Source organism: Falco cherrug, chromosome 12, assembly GCF_023634085.1.
Source record: "Falco cherrug isolate bFalChe1 chromosome 12, bFalChe1.pri, whole genome shotgun sequence".
NCBI classification, from domain to species: domain Eukaryota; kingdom Metazoa; phylum Chordata; class Aves; order Falconiformes; family Falconidae; genus Falco; species Falco cherrug.
The window spans coordinates 33,872,514-33,891,202 of record NC_073708.1 but is presented as its reverse complement, the minus strand read 5'-3'; the positions used below and the strand labels follow the sequence as shown (position 1 = coordinate 33,891,202).

The window sequence follows — 18,689 nt, the reverse complement described above, 5'->3', positions numbered from 1 at the left end:
GTTGGTCTGCAATGGTTTAACATTTTTATTAATGGTATCGAAGAATTAGAAAATCATTTACATTAAAGACTCCTCGTACATGGTGCTAACTTTAAAAGGCTGATTATTTGAAAATGGCTGCAGTTACACTCTGATGACAGGATATTGCCACGGAGATACGACCTGGTACTTCTGCTGCTCCATAATCTCTAAGCACTGTGCAATTACCTAATTAAAAACAAAAACCAATATAAGCAATGAACCTCTAAAACAAAAATTTAGTAGAACTTACTAGTTATGCCCTCATTCAGTAATGCATTTGTTCTTACTCTTTTCAAAACAGTGAACATTTAAGATGAAGTTGGATACAGCATTGGGGGAAACAGGTATCAGTGTAACGTACCACTGGGGGGGGGAAAGTAAAGGAAGAAAAGCCCTCATCGCGTACAGACACCACTACAGCACTGTGGTGACAAGAAAATTGCTTTTGGAACACTGGGATGCTCTTTTGCTGTAAAACGCCAATGAAAATATATTATGTGACAATCCGTTTCTGTTATTACGTAGCTATGCTCCTACAATTCCCAATCACATATCAAAAAATTAGCAAAACATCCTACTCTTCCAGATTCATCTTTTTCTAAGAAGTCATCTTTCTCGGTGTCTTGTGACAACAGGGACTGAAAATAAAGAACTGGGTTTGGTCTCTAAAAACAAGATAATTCTCCATGTTCCACTGCTACTGGAGCACACACTGCTTGTTAAAAGCCTGCTTGTAAAAAAAAGCACATTTAAGGATCTGAATGAGCACAGGCTGTCAGTTCAGACAAAGCTAAACATAAATTCTATCTATTAGCAGCCAGAACTGGGAAAAAGTAGCAAAATTATATTGTATATAAAGAAAAAAACCACAAAAAAAACAAACAAAAAAAACCCCAAAAAACAGCTACACATGCAAACAGGAATTGTGGCTTGCCCGTAGAAATTACCTGAGAGTAACAATGACTCATTTCAACTATCACATATTTTCTTTTCATGTGTAGCTCCTAGAGATTGGTAGTCTCAGGGCTGTAGTGCTAGAAAATAATTCTCGGTGCTCTCCCATTATCAAAGTTCCCATAAACACCACTGAAAATATTTAACATCTACTCTACCACAAATGTGTACCATATTTAGAGGGATTCATTGACAGCAGGCTGTATTTGTGAGCTTAAGTAAACAAGCTTCAGAAGTGCAAAGAACATTTTAAGTATTGCTAATAATCTAACAAGGAAAGACAGAAGAGCAAAGGCAGAAGCTTTCAGAAGAAAAATCTAATGAAGTGGATGTCTGCCAGCTTTAAAACATAAATTAAAAGGGGAGGGGCATCCCAAATGTAAGCAGCAGATTACAAGCAGGAAGAGGTCACAAAAAGACACATCCTAGGACAAAATGGAAACCATGTGAACAGTGAAGAGCTTGAACTTAAAAGAGTGAAGATACAAGTGATTATGCAAGACCAAAATAGAATCAAATGGTAAAGTCAGTTAAGAGGTTCAACGAGGAAACTGTCTACTCAAGTAACCAGAATTCAACAGAAACTTTTGGGATAGACTCATGGGGAAAGGATAAGAATTACAAAACAAAATTCCACAGAAAATGGAGTGAGAAGTGGGAGACCCAGTTCTGGGAATCAGCATGCTGCTGACCTTGAGTGAGTCACAGGCTTACACACTCACCGTAAGATCCTTTTGAGATGCGAGAATAAAATGTACTGTAAGGAAAAATGTCCTACCTTTCTAGTATTTTGAGGTAGAATTACACCATCATCCCAGAGTCTGGCAGAGGAGTAAAATGCACTGCTTTCTTCCTCTAGCCTGGAGAAGGCAGAGAATTAAACAAGCTTAAAAGCACAAAAATGTAATAAAAAACATCAGGCCAGTAAAACAAAATCATAGATGAAAAAGGAATATACTTCAATCTCAAGTAAATGTGCAGTACTACTGTTAAAATCTGTTAGAATCCAGCAAATGATACATAACAGTTCCGATCGTTCTGCAGTGCAGACCATCTTCCACATTCAGGTGATGGCCAGTTTCACATACAGCAGAATATCTTGATTTGGGGTTGTATGGTTTCAGGGGGGGTTGCTTGTTTTTTTAAGTCAGTCAAACGTTTGTGTTTCCTTAGGAAGATCCTAAGAGCAGACATAGAATTACATAGAAATTTAAAATATTTTTCATTAGATTCACATTTGCTTTATTTGTTTGGGATGTGTTGATCAGTAAGATGAACAGAAGTAGGTAATTTAACTATATTAAATCCCAGTGTAACTGCAAGGGTTTACATTTGATGTCCTTACTTTTTCTTCAGTTGTTTTAGCTCTGATTCATCTCCTGTACAGTCACTGTCCCCAGCTTGTGGGACTGTGGAGAAATGTCTTGAATCCATAAGAGCAACTCTTGCATTAGGCCACAAGAACAGAAAGTTTGGACTGAACGATCTCCCACACTACAAAAAGCAATGCACAGTACAAACTCATTAAAATTAATCACAAAAAGATGGCTGTAGATGACACAGTTCAAGGCAGAATGTAATACAGTTTAAATTGTAAAGCATTTACCGTGTCCTTTACTATCACAGCTACAGCTCCTGTATCAGGACAGGCATCCTGTGGTAGCAGCCATCACAATCCCCGCTGCCTTCACTATTGCTATTCTATTAATTCAGTTTTTCCTCCAAGCACTTATATGTTTAATCCCAAGCAAACAAAGAGCCCTGTTGCACTTACTAGCAGCCTGAACAGCGCACACAGTAACAGCTAAAGGAGACATGCTCCTTGATCACTGAAAACCTGTGCTGAGAAAAAGGCAGGACTGGCTCCCAAGAAGGGACATTTTCAGATAATCTGTTTTTGAGACCTGGCTCTAGGTTCTTAGATTCAGACCAAATTTTCATAATCACATCTCATGATGCTTTTCTTACTTTAAGATTAAGTTAAATGTTTGTCACAACAGCCAACTTTGTTTTAAAAATGAAGTGCTGTGAAACCTTGCTACAGTGTAGAAAGCCTGTTACCAAACCCATGAGATTTATGCCACCCGTACCATCACGTAACTTTCGCTCCCATAACAGCCGCCAATGACAACGGTTATTTTGGGAACAGCAGAACAAGCAACAGCAGCCATCATGGAGGCCTGGGCTTTTAATCTGTTGGAGTGAGCCTCTGCCTGAAATGAAAATAAAGAGTTTAGATCCTTTAAGTCTTTCTTTTAGATTCTCTCTGCTCCCACCAAATTTGTAATTCTAAAACGTTTATTTCTTTACAATTCTGTATGATCATTTCTTCCACAACAGTATGACAGCATCATTAACTACCATAGCCCATTATGCACTTATTTTACAATGTAAATCAGCAAAACAGTTATAACCAGTGCGCACATACTGAGCAACCCTAGCTCTCCCAGGTATAAGCAAAGCTCAGATACAACACAATTATGCCAGGCTTTGTCTTAAGTGCTGGTGACAGCTGGGAGGAACAGGACTGCAGAAAACAGATCGGAACTGAACATAGGCTCTACAATAAGGCTCTCTGCAGCGCAGGACAAAGCATACTGTACCTCACTGCCTTCACCTTTAGAAAAGAGAAATACCTATTTTTTTGTGGAGCACAGCGGCATCAGAAGAGTCAGTAGGCTGTATTTCAATGTAAAAAGCACTATAAATTCCAAGTTTTACAGCTTGTGTTGCCAGCTGGACAGTACCATTTTAGATAAGCATACAGGCCTGCTTAAAATTGGAATAAAGAGAGAATGCTAATGGAAAGATTTAAGAACAAAGTAATTATGAAGCTTCATGATTAAACCATCAAGAGTGCTTTAAAAAAAGATTTCCTAGCAATTAGTACTTTTCAAAATGTAACCTTAAACACAAGAAGCTAGGAATTGCTCGAAGTAAGCATATTGAACTAAAAGTGCCATACCTGTGAGATGCTGGTTGGCTCTGCTGTAGGCGGGGCAGTATTTTGGAAAAAGAGGATTGGAATGCTCCGCTGGCTGCACAGCTGTACGAAATGGCTACCCTTGAGAGAAGCATCATGAGACAGCTCCCCGTTGTTAGCTACAATCCCCACCAAGTGCCTACAAAACAAGACATGAACATTTTCACTTGTGAACCCTAGAAGTTATGAAACTGTAGCTCATAATGTTCTGAAGCATGGAAACATAAATATCCCTGCGCGCGCACACATACACACAGATACGCTCTTTACAGAAGTTGGGAATGTAAAAGGATGCACGTATGCGTGTCATTTCATCCAAGGCCCCCCCCCAACCTAACAAACAAGAAGACTTACAGCACTCCTGATACATAAAGCATGCAAGTATGAACACAGACCAATACCCAGAGGGCAGGTAAAGCTGTAGATGACCTGCCAGAGTTTACACTGCAAGACAACACACAAGGTGCCAGGACTCTCAATTCCTCTAACAGATAATGTAACAGTCAATCCGAAAAGTTATCGCTTTCAACCTAAAGAGGCTGGAAAATATGTATTTTGCTACCTTTTTTTTCCTAATATGATTTGACTGGAGCGTTGTATGCTTCATGAATGTCTTCATAATACAGTCTGATCTGCATTACACAAGGTCCATCCCATCTCCATCACATGCGAGAAGGGACGATAGCTTTCAAGTCAGTTTGGGAAGGAACACTTTTAAAGATGCTGTTTCTTATTTATTAAGGAACCTGCTGAGACTTCAATGTTCCAAATACCTGGCTAGTAGTTTTTGTGAACAAACAAATCATCTGAGGAAGTCCTGAAAACCATTCATTTGTAATCACTCTCTGCTGCTACTGGCCTGAGACATGGTGTATTCAGAGCTCAGGGGCAGAAGATCAGGCTTTCTAGAAGTATTTTATCATCAGTTGACTGACTCAGAGCTTCACAAACATTGTTATTGGAATACTGTAAAACCTGATGATGATATGAAAGCTATTTAGACAAATACATCCGTAGTGATAGTGAAATTACCCTTCCACGTGGCCAAATCCTGTCACTAATGTTGTTCCATAATTAGCCTTAAATTCCTGGAATCTGCTTCCATCCATCAGACGGCTCAGAATCTGTAAAGAAATAGGCAGTCTTTACTAAAGATATTTAAGTGAAATGGGATAGTTCTGCTAAAAGATATGCTTGGTTCATATAGTAGACCTGTATCATGCAAGAAGTCAACCTACATGAGCATAGAAGGCCCTTTTATGTCTTACACTCTACGAAATACTCAATACGCCTAAAACATCGAAATTTTGTTTACATTTGATTACCAGCCATATGTTTTGAGCCAAAGTTCAACTCCGAAATAATTCTGGTGTTACGGAGCACAGTCATTCACGTGCATAACAATGTTGTAACAAACCCAGTGTGTGCAGTTATGGTTTGTGTGCATAAGAAACAGTTGCACATTGCTCATCCTTTTTTCAAACACATTTTAAAAGCTGCCTTCAAAGCTACGCTGCTTATTACAGTCAATCTGCTTAACTGTGGGAATCTACCCCTGGAAAAGATACTGGATTCACATCCTTGGAAACTAAATCTCTTCTAGAACACCACAATGAAAATAGCGTGGGCAGCTCTGCATGTCTCTGCTTATGTATTAGCATCTGTCCCAACTTCAAACAAGCTTAATTTAAGCTTTGTTGTTTTTTCAGTCACTATTTTCATTAGGCATTTACACTACAAGACGGAGGCTTGACTGCTTGCGGTGGGGGGGGTGGGGGGTGGGAAACAAAAAAAGCAGGGGGGAGAGGAAAAGAGGAGACTAAAGGGTGTAACATTCTCAAGGCAGCCAACACAGTACAAGACATACTGACATATCAGCATCTTAAACAGTGCATGGAAACAGATGGAGATCAACTGCCATAATCTGTAATTATCTCTAGCAGGTTTTCAGCCTTAATATTTTCTGTAATTCTACAGAACTGTTGCCATTCTGCTTTGTTGCAGATTCAAGACAGTTTGGCAACTTATTCGGTAATAAAATGGAATCTCTCAGGTACTTCAGGATTCTCCAAGAGAGAACGCTGTTTGTCTGGAGCTGACGGGTAGAGCAGACCAAAAGGACGAAGGAACACCGCATCTGTCACCTTACCAGTTTCACAGGAAGAGTACACCTATAATCTCGCGGTGCCAGCCCCAAGAGCTCATCAGGACTATACAGAGGATTGTCATGCTCTGTGATCTCCTCTGGCAGCGGATCATAATTTAATGTAGAGATAACATTTCGAATACATTCATAGGCTTCCTTTTCTGAAGACGCAAAATGATCACTACAGCCACTGACTCTAGGAGAGAAAGTGACATTAATCAGTGCTGAACTAATCAAACCTGAACTCTGACAGAAAACCCAAACTAAAGGAAAGACCTTAATCCATACTGTGACTCGCCAACTCCCTGAAAATATTGTGTGATTTTGTTGTGTGAATGAGCTGAACACAACGCAGTGGAATTTCTGGGCAGTCCAAGTCCAAAACAAATTCACAGTAAGTAGAAGTTCTTCTTTGTGACTTACGTGTTTATCTACATTAAAGAAAGACCTTTGAATTTATTTTCATGATGATGTTGTTGCAAGTGATATAATAAAGGGAAAACAAACTTTAAAAATCATTCCAAAATAAGCACTTCCCGCTCGGATATAAAGAGGACAGTGTTACACCTAACAGTCACCTGACTGTCATGCCGGTATTTGGTTTTGCGAGAAAGGTACGGAACCTGGTTTTGCAGCACAGAATGCCAAGAACAAAGAAGTAAAGCCACCTTTTTTTCCCTGTTTAGAAGGGAATAACTATTTGAACTACAGAAAGCTCTGACATAGAAAAACAGCATTAAAGACCTGGCTAGATGGCTGCTATCAGGTTTATTTCCTGTTTGCTCATCTCCTGCTATGAAGCCCTCATTAATGGCAGCGGCAGGCAGGCTTTCCATTTTTCTTCTTTGCTTCAGGTACTTATACAAGCATTCAGATGCTTCTCTGCGGTGAGTTAGTCTCGTGTCTTTAGAAGCAGGCAAGACAAATGGAAAGAAGTCATACCACCTCTCCCCTCAGTTTAGGGAAGAAAAAAGAATATCTTATGCATTTTCCCATCACAGTATCTGAACACTCCCAATTATTTTTTTAATATATGTATACTGACAATGTTTACATCAGGATAAGAAGTGATACCATCCCTCTTCTATAACTGGTCCCTCTAAGGCACAGAGGAACTGACTTGCCTGAAGTTGTTCAGAAAGTATGCGGAAGGAACAGGGAACCAAAACCAGACTTCTCCAGTCCCAGCTTCACCCTGTTACAACACTTAATTTTACTTCCATTTGGCTGATCTAACACAAAACCCATACTAGAGAAGGAAAACAGTGTAATAACAGGTTCCACTTTTGGCCCCAATCCTGACCTCTGTACTTATGGGAGATTTCTATCACAGCGTGTGTTTATATATATACACAATGGAAGTGGAAAGTTCCTTCAGTGGTAAAGCTGAAATTACATTGCCATGTTACCTTTTTCATTTCAAAGAGTTATATCTAGCCCCATGACACTCCCACGTATATAACTGCATACAACCAAGTTTTGTAATAATTCATGCATAATTTCTACCATGTTTTTTTTCACTATGTGTTTTTCAGTCCGTGAGGACAATATTGTGTCCTGTCACTGGAGCAGCTTCAGTAACACTAATTTAAAATAAAATGACAATTTCTTTAAAGCTAAGTATGCTGAACTCTCTACTATTACTGAGAATTATTTCACGTACTCAGTGTGAAGTTTGGCTCCTCCTAGGTCCTCGGGAGAGACATATTCTCCTGTAGCAGCTTTTACCAGAGGTGGACCAGCAAGGAAGAGCGTACCGATTTTATCGATAATCACAGCTTCTTCTGCCATGGTTGGAACATAGGCCCCTCCAGCTACACAGGGGCCGCACACCACTGCCACCTGAAGGACACAGAAACCAAAACAAATCAAGATGCTGGAGAGAAGAGAATGGGAAGGCAAAACCATTAGGTTTATTTCAGAAACATCCCAAAGACTAAACCGCAGCTCAGGGAACAATGAACCAGAGATATAAATACCAGCATGAACAACAATGCTTGTTTTGAGAGAGTTCAATGTGTACTATGAAATAACCTGGTGATGTGATGCTTTTCCATCATGATCAGTCGGTAAACACTTAGATCCTTAAGGCCAAAGTATTCTGTTATATGACATACTATTTGAATCTCCCTGCCCCACAAATAGCAAAAGTGAGCTTCAGGAAATGTTATGCATGTTCGCGAGTTGTTCCTAGGATCTGTATCAGAACAAAACTGTTTTCAGAACTCTATGGATCGCATATACTACACTTACTTGTACTCCAAATGACACTGTACCTGAGGGATTCTCATGGCAGACATGATTGCTTCATTGTAGAAAACTCTGCCACCGTGCAACTTGTCAGGAAACAGCTCTGACTGACATTGCAGAGAAAAGACAAAGTGACTTTCAGTATTAAATTAACTACAAAAGCCAACACTTCCTCTTCACTCCATTCACAAACACACTGCAACCCACTCTGGGAAGGTCACCACTAACAATCATACCTAAAACTCCCATATACAGCGTCTGCTATGGTATTTATTCCCCTTATACATTGTGCAATTCCACAGAAATACCCCTGTGTTTCGAAAGCAGAGGTAAATTTCATAAATTTTTTTGTGAAACCAATTTATTCTACACAAACTGAGACTGTAAACACAGAGCAGGGGAAGCTCATGTTCATACTTCACCTGTGAAATGACTTCAGCACAGCTTCCCTTTTTACTTAGCTGACATAAGGAATTGTATCAAAAACTAAAACTTTTTTCTATGAATTTGCTTTCAGTGTGGAGAGAGAACAACTACAGTCTCTTTGATAATATGATCTCCGTACATTGGACAGTAACCTGTGCAAATTCTCCTTTTACAGTAAGAATTTCAAAAACTACATTGTTAAAGGCCATGGAGGTTACTGCATTACTATCACAACCATTACAATAAAATACAGAGTAATTTTATAGATTCTGAAGTTGAAAACAGAAACCTCAAAAAACATACTAATTTATTAAAGACACAGAAGCATTTTGGCATGCTGAGGAATGCCCATCCTTGGTCAGTACTTTTGCTCCCCCACTGATGTTCAAGTTTCTAAAATGTGATTAAATGCAAAAGTGGTCAGTGCTGTTATAAATCTTCAAATAATCTCCTGGACTCTGATTTTTGGACAAAACTCAAGTATGACAGACAACAAAAGTCAGCCAAGCCAAGAAAACACAACATAAATCTGAGGTTTATTGCTAAATATTAATATGATTAAGATAAATATAGGTATCTTCTTCTATGAAGTGGTCCCAATATTACCTGTAGTGGCAGGAATGCTCCCCCACTGTCAACAAGGTACACGGATAACAGCCTGTTCTGCATGGCTATTTCTTGGGCTCTTAATTGTTTCTTCACTCCAATCGGATAAATAGTGCCTCCTTTTACAGTTGCATCATTTGCCATGAAGACACACCAGACCCCACAGATTTTGCCAATTCCTGTAAATGGTACCACAGATATTTATCAGGACTCTCTAAAATACCACCGATTAAACAAGGCGGCCAAATTATAGCTAGGATGTTCTTTCGGTAATACTATATCAAGAAGCTGCAAATTAAGTTGCAAATACCACAGAGGGAAGAAATCTATAGCTCTTCTCTGGAATAGCAAGCTGAAAGCCAATGACATTTAAAAAATACCTAAACGACAGAACTTGAAACAAGCTTACTCCTGGTGACAATGTAAGACAAAAAAAAAAATACATAGTTTGACTTCCAACACTTGAGATAACGGGAAGTTGATTAAAAATTACCTATATAAAACTAGAAAATGTAACAATATGTGACAAAAGATAGAATTTCATACTCTGTTCTTCTAGTTACTTTTTAAACCTGAACTGCTCTTCAAAATGCAATGAAAATACTTGAAAAAATACTACAAAATAAATGTTACAGCTCCTGTGCCTCACAGTAACTTGGTCCCCTTTCATTTAACAGACAGCAGCTATTTCAACAAATCATCCTAAATTTTTTGAGAAAAAATCAGTAACTGATACGTAGAATAAATTACTAAATCTAGAAGAAATTAAATAACTTCTTTTTCTTTAAAGGTTTCTCCCAGATTTCCCAGCAAAAATCATAGAAAAATAATGCAGCAGTGGCTGAACTCTTCCATGTTGGGAGCTGCTACTGGATAGACTGATGTCCACTTTTTGTAGGAAAGCACATTCTTAAGATACTAAAATACTCCACAAACCTTATCACATGCATCCTTTCTCCCTTCCCAGTAAGGGCAAACACCTCACCTTCAGGGAGCAAGGCTGGCTACTCTGGGAAGGTGTGCAGCACATACAGAATACAACTAATATACACTGCCTACAACCACCTACTCACCCCTGCACCCAAAAACAGCCTCTCTCACATTACATTAAAGATCACATTGGTTCAAAACCCTTCCTCCTCCTGGGCTGCGTCTTCAGCATGGGTTGCTCAAAACAATACCCTCAACCCATATCCATCTTTAGATCTAATATGAATCATATTTAAAGATATGAGCAATGAAACAAACAAACTAACTTCATCAGCTTCCCATTACATCTAACATGACGTTTGCTAGCCATTACCAGTAAGGCACCCAGCAGCAGGGATGTCACCATATGGCATATTGAGGCCTGCCAGCGGAGACAGCTCAAGAAAAGACTCATCATCAAGTAGCAACTTCAGGCGTTCACGAACAAACAGCTTCTTGTTTCTCTGAGTATGACGCAAGATCGCATTTTCTCCCCCTCCTTTACTGAGCATCTCTAGCAACTCTGAGTATCTGATTTAAAAAACAAAGTTTCAATTCATGAAAACCGGCCTTTACAAGCTACCCTTTAGCAGACTGAACACAGTACTTAAACGTATTGCACAGCTTTCACAAAAATGGTACGTAAATGGAGATGGAATCCCCTTTTCAGACTATTGTTTCTCATAAAGTGTAACAAAAAGCACAGGTATGTTATTTAAAGCAAGCATTTTAGTCTCGTTATTGTAAAATTGTCTAATAAAGACAAGAAAAGAGTGAAATAATATACATATCTGTAGTTTATGTTCATAGCTAGAAGACATATTAAACCCACATCCCCCCTGGGTGTTGCCCATACACACTCAACACACAGTATTTCACAGTGTATCTCTGGCAGCAACCCCATGAGCGGAGTACTGACAAGGGGCCGATCACCAGCAACCAGGGCAGACTTTGCAAGATACTGCCCTACAACATTAGCCTATAAACTTGCAGCTATTAATAAGGCTATCATAATTTGCTAGTCCTAATTCAGCATGGCCATCTACCTCTGTGTTCCAACTACTCTAGAGAAGAATCCAGTGAAGGGCTTCCTCCTTCAGTTCCCTTCAACAAGTTTATCTGACAAAAATCAGTAACTGGTAGTAGAATAAATTATTAAATCTACAGCACAGAAGATCTACTTTATAAGTAGTGATTACTGCAGTGTCACTGCAATCATCAAGAGAGCAAGTGATTACCAAATGTCATTGTCAGGGCAGCATCAATTACAGATAAAGAACTGTAAACAAATGTGGTATCTCAAGTAATTTTGGTCTTAAACCAGGTTTTTCATGTATTTCAAATAAAACATTTTTCACCAAGATGTGTCATCTTTAACTAAAAATACTGTTGGGCATAACTATTTATGCATCACTGTGTACGTGACTGCATTATCTTATTGTGGATTCCTGCAGACTGTAGAGATTGAAAAACCTCAGGAGGAAAAAGCTTACCATTTTGAATAATGTCGTAAATGCCACCACAGGAGGGCACAGTGTGTTTTCCATAGCTTTGCTTCCAGCTCATGCATGGTTCCTCTGAACAAAGGCATTTCAATTTTTGCCATCTGATCTTTAGGGAGAAATGCATAAAATACATTTTCCTGCTTTTATCAGTGAATCACGATTAATTGCAGTAACTGTCACCTAGTCCTTCAGGAGGGATCTGTAAATGTGTGAGTCACCACTTATGTCTTTACATACAAAACGAAATAGGAAACAAATTTTATGAAGGTCTAGAAAAAAATACTTCTTGGCAAGATATGCAAAACATTGTCATGTGGCATTATTTGAAATACAGTCTGCACCCAGATTTAGGCATTTCAGTCAACATTTAGGCACCTCTTTGGGGTGGCTGAAATGTTTAAGCTCTGATCCTTGTCAAATTCAGCTCTGCAGAGAAGCCACCTGAGAAAAGAGCTGTGAGGGAACTAGCTGAAACTTCAAAAGGGTCAGGCATAAAAAAACGAAACAACTTTTTATTTTTTTAATCTTTGGCCTTTTTAATTAGCAGTCTTCCTATGTTAATAAGTTCCTAAAAGTGGCGGTAAGTAACTCTCACACCGTCTCACAAGTAGCAGCATTTTTTAAAGCCCACAAACCCAGTTCATTACCTTTTAATCACAGCCTCACTGTTTCTTAAATTTTCTTCAAACACATGCCGGAACACGGACCGGATCCGTCCATCCAAGAGCGGGTAACGCTTTGCAGCCTGCTGGGACCTGGCTCTGCTGCTCAGCGAACGGCAGGGCAGGGCGGCTGGTGCCCTCCCTGGGCCCTGGCCATCGCACAGGGGGCTCGCTGGCCCCTCACTATGGCACAGGGGGCTCACTGGGCCATGGCCACGGCACAGGGGGCTCACCGGCCCCCTGCCATGGCACAGGTCCTGGCGCTCCCTGTGGAACACACGGTGCAGGGTGCTGGGCAGCAGTGGGCAGGAGGTGCTGGGGGCCAGCCTGCCGCGGGAGCACACGGTGGTCCTGTTCCACATGACCCTAAGGACCGAAAGGAGAAGAAACATCATTTATCGAAAAAAAAACAAAACCAACCCACAAAAAAAACCCCACCAAAATAATGGAACTTAGGTGCGCCGGGCGGGCTAGGCCAAGCAGACAGCACACCCGCCTCAGGCTGGGAGGGGAGGGGAGGGGAGGGGAGGGGAGGCCGCCAGTTCCCGCCCGCCCCCGGAGGGCAGCCCCGGCCTGAGGCCGAGCAGGGCTCGGGGCACGGGAGCCGCCGGCAGCGGGGCCTGCAGGAGGCGGGCCCAGGCGTCCCTCAGCGCGGAGCGGCGGCCCCCCGGCGGGGTTCTCCGGGCTCGGCCTGCGCGGCCCCCCGGCGGGGTTCCCCGGGCTCGGCCTGCCCGCCCGCCGCCTGCTCTCCCCGCTCCGCTCCTCTCGCCGCGGCCTGCCCCGCGCCCCCGCCGACCCTTACTCGGGCAGCCGCCGCCGAACCTTCCGCTCCGGCCCGCCTCTCGGGGCGGCCCCGCCACCCGCACGGCGGCCCGCCCCTGGTTGTCCTCTGCCCCGGGGCCTGGCCGGCTGCCGGCTCCCCTGTCTGCCCGAGGGGACGTGCTGGCTTGGGCGCCACCCGGTCCCGGGTGCCTGCTTTGCGATGCCCCGGCTTGGGTGCTGCCGGCTGGGGCCCCTCCCGGGTCGCTCCTCCGGGCGCCTCTGCCCCCTTCGGCACGGTGGACGCCGGGCCCAGGCCCTCAGAGGGCGACCCGGGCCCTCGGGCGGGCAGCCAGGCTCTCAGGGGGGCAGCCGGGCCCTCAGGGGAGTCCTAGGCCCTGGCGGGGGGCACCCGAGCCCGCGGGGGGGCGGAACTTCGCTCCTCAGGGAGGCCAAGGCCCTTGGAGGGGGGGCGGCACCTGAGCCCTCAGGGATTGGGGGGGTGCCTGGGCCCTCAGGGGGGCACCCGGGCCCTTAGGAGAGGCCCGGCCCCTTGTGGGAGCAGCTGGGCCCACAGGAGAGGCCTAGGCCCTTGAGGGGGGCACCCGAGCATGCAGTGAGGAACTCAGCCCCTCAGGGAGGCCAAGGCCCTCGGAGGCGGGGAGCCTGGGCCCTCAGGGATGGGGGGACCCGGGCCCTCGAGGGGGTGCAGGTAATGCTGCAAAACCAGTAACTTTGCCTCAGAAGGGTAAACATTACAAAAACAACACGGGGAGCTAAGGGATTGGCTGCTCTGGGAAATAAGTGTGATTATATACCCAGCATATGTGTTTGATTTGTAAATTACATGTTGTTGGGTAATAGAGAATGTTACAGCCCCGACTTAAGGCTCAGAAATAATGCCGCGGTGCTTTGCTTGCCGTTAAATGCAGGATGGCCACAAAATGTCTCCTTTTCAACATCCTTTACATGCAGCACATTCCATGTCTTACAGAAAATGCTGCTGGGCACTTGCAGTCAACATTTTGAGTGATGCCGTTCCTCTCAAGAACGGCTGCAAGCCGTTCGAAGCTGTAACTGCTCAGTTAAAATGCTTAAATGGTTTCTAATTAAGTTTATCGTTAAAATATTAAAATTAATTTGATTTTTTTTCCTTCCATACCTCATCCTGTCCCTGGGCTGCATCAGTCAGTTTGCTATTGTTAGTCATGGCATAACCTTCTCGAAATTACTGCGTGTTGCCTTTCAGCGACTTCATTAAAATGCATTCCTGCCAGAGAGCTCTTTATCCATACATATTAATAAGGCTTCGTAGTGATAATTAAGCAATGAGTAATATGTTTGTGAATGTAAGTATCCAGCATAGGCAGGAGAAAGAATTTAGGTAAATAAGTTGTGTATGTTACTAACAAATTGTGACAATAATGATTAAGATATGCTGAGCTGTACTAATTTAATTTTTTTTTTCTTTTACACATAATGCAGATAGGACTGTCCTTGATACAGTGCTCCCTTCTATTGAGAAACTCAAGGCAGGTGGAGCTGTAGGAAGTGGCACTGCTGCCTGGGGTGGCTTCAGCTGTCCTCCTGGGCTGTTCAGAGCCTCCCCTGCTGTCCCGGCCCCTGTGGCAGGTCTGTGCTTAACCCCGTAAGAGCCCAGGGAGGAGCAGCAGGGATGCTCTCTCAAGGCAAACGTTGCACTCAAGGGTGACACAGGGTAGAAGAAGGTCATGCTAAATCTGGGGTGGGGTGTCTGCACATGTAAAGAATCCCTTCAAAAAAACAGAATCCCAGATCTGATTTGCACTCTCCTAAACCGCTCATTAATTCTGAACCAGCCAGAATGAGGCAAGTGGCAAGCATCTGTTACTGATAATGAAACTATTGAACAAGCACCGATCCAGACGTGTGTTGTAGGCACTGATGCAGCCATGGAGAGGTTGTGTAGCATGTGTGTGAAGTTAGCAGCCTGCTACACTATTCAGGCTGGCTTGGGGCATTCATGGTGGTGGTTGTTGCTTATTTCAGTTCACGTCTGCCCTCCTTCCATGGTGTAACCAGAACTCTCTTCTCCCAGCAGTTTGAGAAACTTGTAAAGAGCTGAAGATGACAGACAGAAGACATTTTGCAGCTTTATATAGATCTTTTGCATTTCCTGTGGGATTTTATGTGAATTTTGGTGCTCTCTGTGGCACAGGTGATAATGGGGAAGGAAAGAGTGGTGACAGAAATTCATGTAAAGCAGGGGAATACATTTGAGGCAGTCTGAACTTCAAAGAGGTGTTGATGGTAGTGAAAATGCTGGGTGCTCAGCTTGCTGAAGAAGGAATTGCTGATGCAAATGCTTGAATATGTATTTAAAGTGAGGTTTGGGCTTCCTGTTGTTTCTGGGCTTATTTTAAGTTGACCCATATATCATTTCCCTGGATTCATAAGATTTTTAGTACTCTGTTCTGTGAATGTATCAGAGGGACTACTTTTCAATTATAATTTTCATGCTTCTTATTTCATTTTCCATAATTAAGCGTTAGACTTTCATAAGATACATTATCTCTAAACTGCTAGTGTTGCATAGCAGTTTCATTTGATGTGATCTTAATTGGCAGGGTTTTGGGTTTTTTTTAAATACCTTTTGCAGTTAATGTATTTTATTTGCTTATATTGTGGTGGATGTAGCAGTGCTGGGTTAACGGTTGGACTTACAATCTTAAAGGTCTTTTCCAACCTAAACAATTCTATGAGTCTATATTATTTTACAGGTTTTCCAGTAGATAGACTCTGTGTTCACAGTCAGAATATGCTCTATGTAATTCAGGTTGCTTTTGCTCAGGCTTAAAAAAGGATTAAATGTTCTCGGGAAAGCGGAACACTGCTTGCTCTGAGTAAAGGAAAAAGAAATACTCTTCATTGTATTTCAGCCTCCACATGTATCTAAGTGAATGTTTATCACAAAGAGAAGGCATCAGTCACCAGGTTTTTTGTACTGGGAGGCAGCCTGGTATAAATAACAAATCCTGTAATTAGGAGCCAATAGATTCTAATTGACTTATGTTAGTCCACAAGCTGAAATCCAGCCTTTCTTGTCTTGGCATGGAGCATCCTTTGTTTAATGAACACTGAAGGGAAATCGGGTGAGGTAAGAAAAACTAGCTCTTCTGAATGGATGCAGCCTTGTGCAAGTGTTTGAAGTTGTTATTTTAAGTGCTTATTTTAGCAACTTTTGAACTGAGCATTTAGAATATATAGAGTAGCATTTAAGAAAAATGTTAATGTGGTTGCTTACTTTAACATGAGCTGCAGCTCTGCCAGAAAAGATGAGACGCGCCATTTAAGGAACACTAAAGCTTTGAGTGAAGTTTTTACTCAACTTTATTTAGAAACTTGCTGGAGTGCACCGGATGCTGGGGGAAACCAGAACACACTTTTTGGATTGTCAGACCAAAGGCAGGAAGGTTCCCACAGAGCCCTCCTCCTTATGTAGCTTCTGTTTCTTATTTAGATTTTGTTTTTTAATACCCAAGAGCTTTTAGTGGTGTTCTGACAATTGTGGCCTGGAAATTTGTCTAAATTAAAGCAGGTTTTGTTTGTTTACTTAAAAGTGCTAACAGACTCAGACAGTTCCACAGCATTTTTCAGGGCTTACATCATTCTGAAATAGATTCAATTGATTCAAAACAAATTTGACAAGAACGTAATTTTCTTTGTCCACTTGATGTATTTGTATATACAAAAGGAACAGCTGAGCCTTTCCAGGTATGCTGAGCGTCGTGTCTGGAATTAATATGAAATATTAAGAAACTTATTTTAGTTGCTGGAAGATACAAGAGAACACAAGGAGTTAAATGAACTAGCCTGAAGATGTGAGACTAAATGGGGGAGAAGTTGGAAGCCAGATCCTCAGCTAACATAATTAAATATAAGTTCTGCAGAGGGTACGTCGGATGAAGGGATGCTTCCATGTTATTTAGCTCCTTATTTTGGCTGATTTGACATTTTATTAATCCCCGCATAAAGAGAGATCTGAAGAGCCAGGTATGCATTCATAACTGTTGAGAAAAGTTGAGGATAATCTCTTGAGTCATGGAAGTTTTCTTCACATTTGTTCATTACAGCTATATGAGACCGTAGTTGTATTACACCAACTATAAAAAAAAATCAGCATCAAACCCTTATCCACATTCATTTATTGCATAATTAAACACAGGAGGACAGTGCTTTTTAACTCTAATTTAGCCTTCCCAGACTCTGAGTCAGTCCCCAGGAAAAGTGCGTGAAAACTGCTGTGAGAGGGGGAAGCTACTTCATGTCCAGGACCACTTGCTGTGCTGCTCCTGTCACTTCACTGCTGGCTTTTCAAGGACAGATGCATTAGCTCAAGTGCTGTGAGATACCAGCCAGTGCAGCCCTACAGAAAGGAGAGGTGGGTAAGCAGAGGGTCTGGGTGTTGCGCAGGGTTAACTCCTGGGGTGCTCCTACAGCACAGTAGGACTAACTAACCTCCTCTAGTTCCAGGAGACAGGGGAGTAGAAAGGAAGGTGGCCAGTGACAGGCATATGGAAATGCCAGTTTCTCCACTGGCTGCAGAGGGAGCATCAGGAGATTGTTCTTGGTGGAGTTGAAATGGGCTTTTAAAGGTAGCCACCTCTCTTGTTTCTCATTCGGAGAAATGTCATCTGCTGGTGCTGGAAAAGTGAGAGACTGGAGGAGGTAGGTATGTGGTTTGAGCTTTGAATTTAAGCACCTGAGAGTTTGTAAGACTTCATAATTTATCTTTCAAGCAAAAAGACTATTATGTAGGCCTGCACATGTGTTGGGAATACTTTAGGAAAGAAATTCCCCAAAGAGTGAAGTACTATGCAACTCTGTCCATGCACGGAAACTCTTCTGTCTCAGACGCTGCCCCTCTTCTAAAAATGTTGGGAGACCAAACTCCTGGAGACATATAAGAGTGACAGTCCCGTTCATACCCATTTGATTTGGCATTTTCTCTTCCACAAAGAGCTTACAAACCCATGAATAATTAAATAAAAATTACAATTATGGAAACATAGCTCATTTTGAGAAGAGAAGGAGTGTGTACACTTGCTTATATTACTGAAAAATGTGAGTTCTGGTTTGTCTTACTACTGCAAAAAATGCACAGAACGAAAAGAGCAGAATTCTGTTTCAGTTAAGGCATAATCTAAAAGTGCGTACAGTTCCCCATTGCAGGACCAGAGTCTGTCCTGAATTGCACTGATATGAGCTGAAGAGAACAGAATTCAATTCTGAGAATCCAGGTAACTGGCAGTGATATGTAATCAGAAGAAAAAGAAATGTGACTTTTATAGATTGAAATGGCAGAGCTGGGAAATCACTTGATGATTTTACCTGTCCAGTTATCTGAAATCACGGAATAGCTTCTGAAA

The 18,689-nt window shown here is 42.1% G+C and overlaps 1 protein-coding gene across 3 annotated transcripts; it reads right to left on the bottom strand.

Annotated features, from left to right (window-relative positions):
* Position 1: 1 nt before the first annotated feature.
* LOC102053230 (biotin-dependent 3-methylcrotonyl-coenzyme A carboxylase beta1 subunit-like) lies at positions 2-13,648 on the bottom strand. Of its 3 annotated transcripts, XM_055724645.1 has the most exons (13): positions 13,325-13,648; positions 12,508-12,888; positions 10,690-10,886; positions 9,387-9,565; positions 8,381-8,461; positions 7,768-7,946; positions 6,108-6,300; positions 4,991-5,082; positions 3,941-4,097; positions 3,066-3,188; positions 2,321-2,469; positions 1,754-1,835; positions 2-207 (listed from the first exon to the last, which is right to left on the bottom strand). In XM_055724645.1, the coding sequence occupies exons 2-13, from the start codon at positions 12,882-12,884 to the stop codon at positions 124-126; spliced, it is 1,893 nt and encodes a 630-aa protein (XP_055580620.1). In that variant the 5' UTR covers positions 12,885-12,888; positions 13,325-13,648; the 3' UTR covers positions 2-123. The 3 variants fall into 3 exon arrangements, 2 of the variants coding, with proteins under 2 accessions (XP_055580620.1, XP_005438325.3); XM_005438268.4 differs by lacking the exon at positions 13,325-13,648 and having other exon boundaries at positions 12,508-13,220; XR_008734737.1 differs by lacking the exon at positions 13,325-13,648 and having other exon boundaries at positions 87-207; positions 1,754-2,155; positions 12,508-13,220.
* Positions 13,649-18,689: the final 5,041 nt, after the last annotated feature.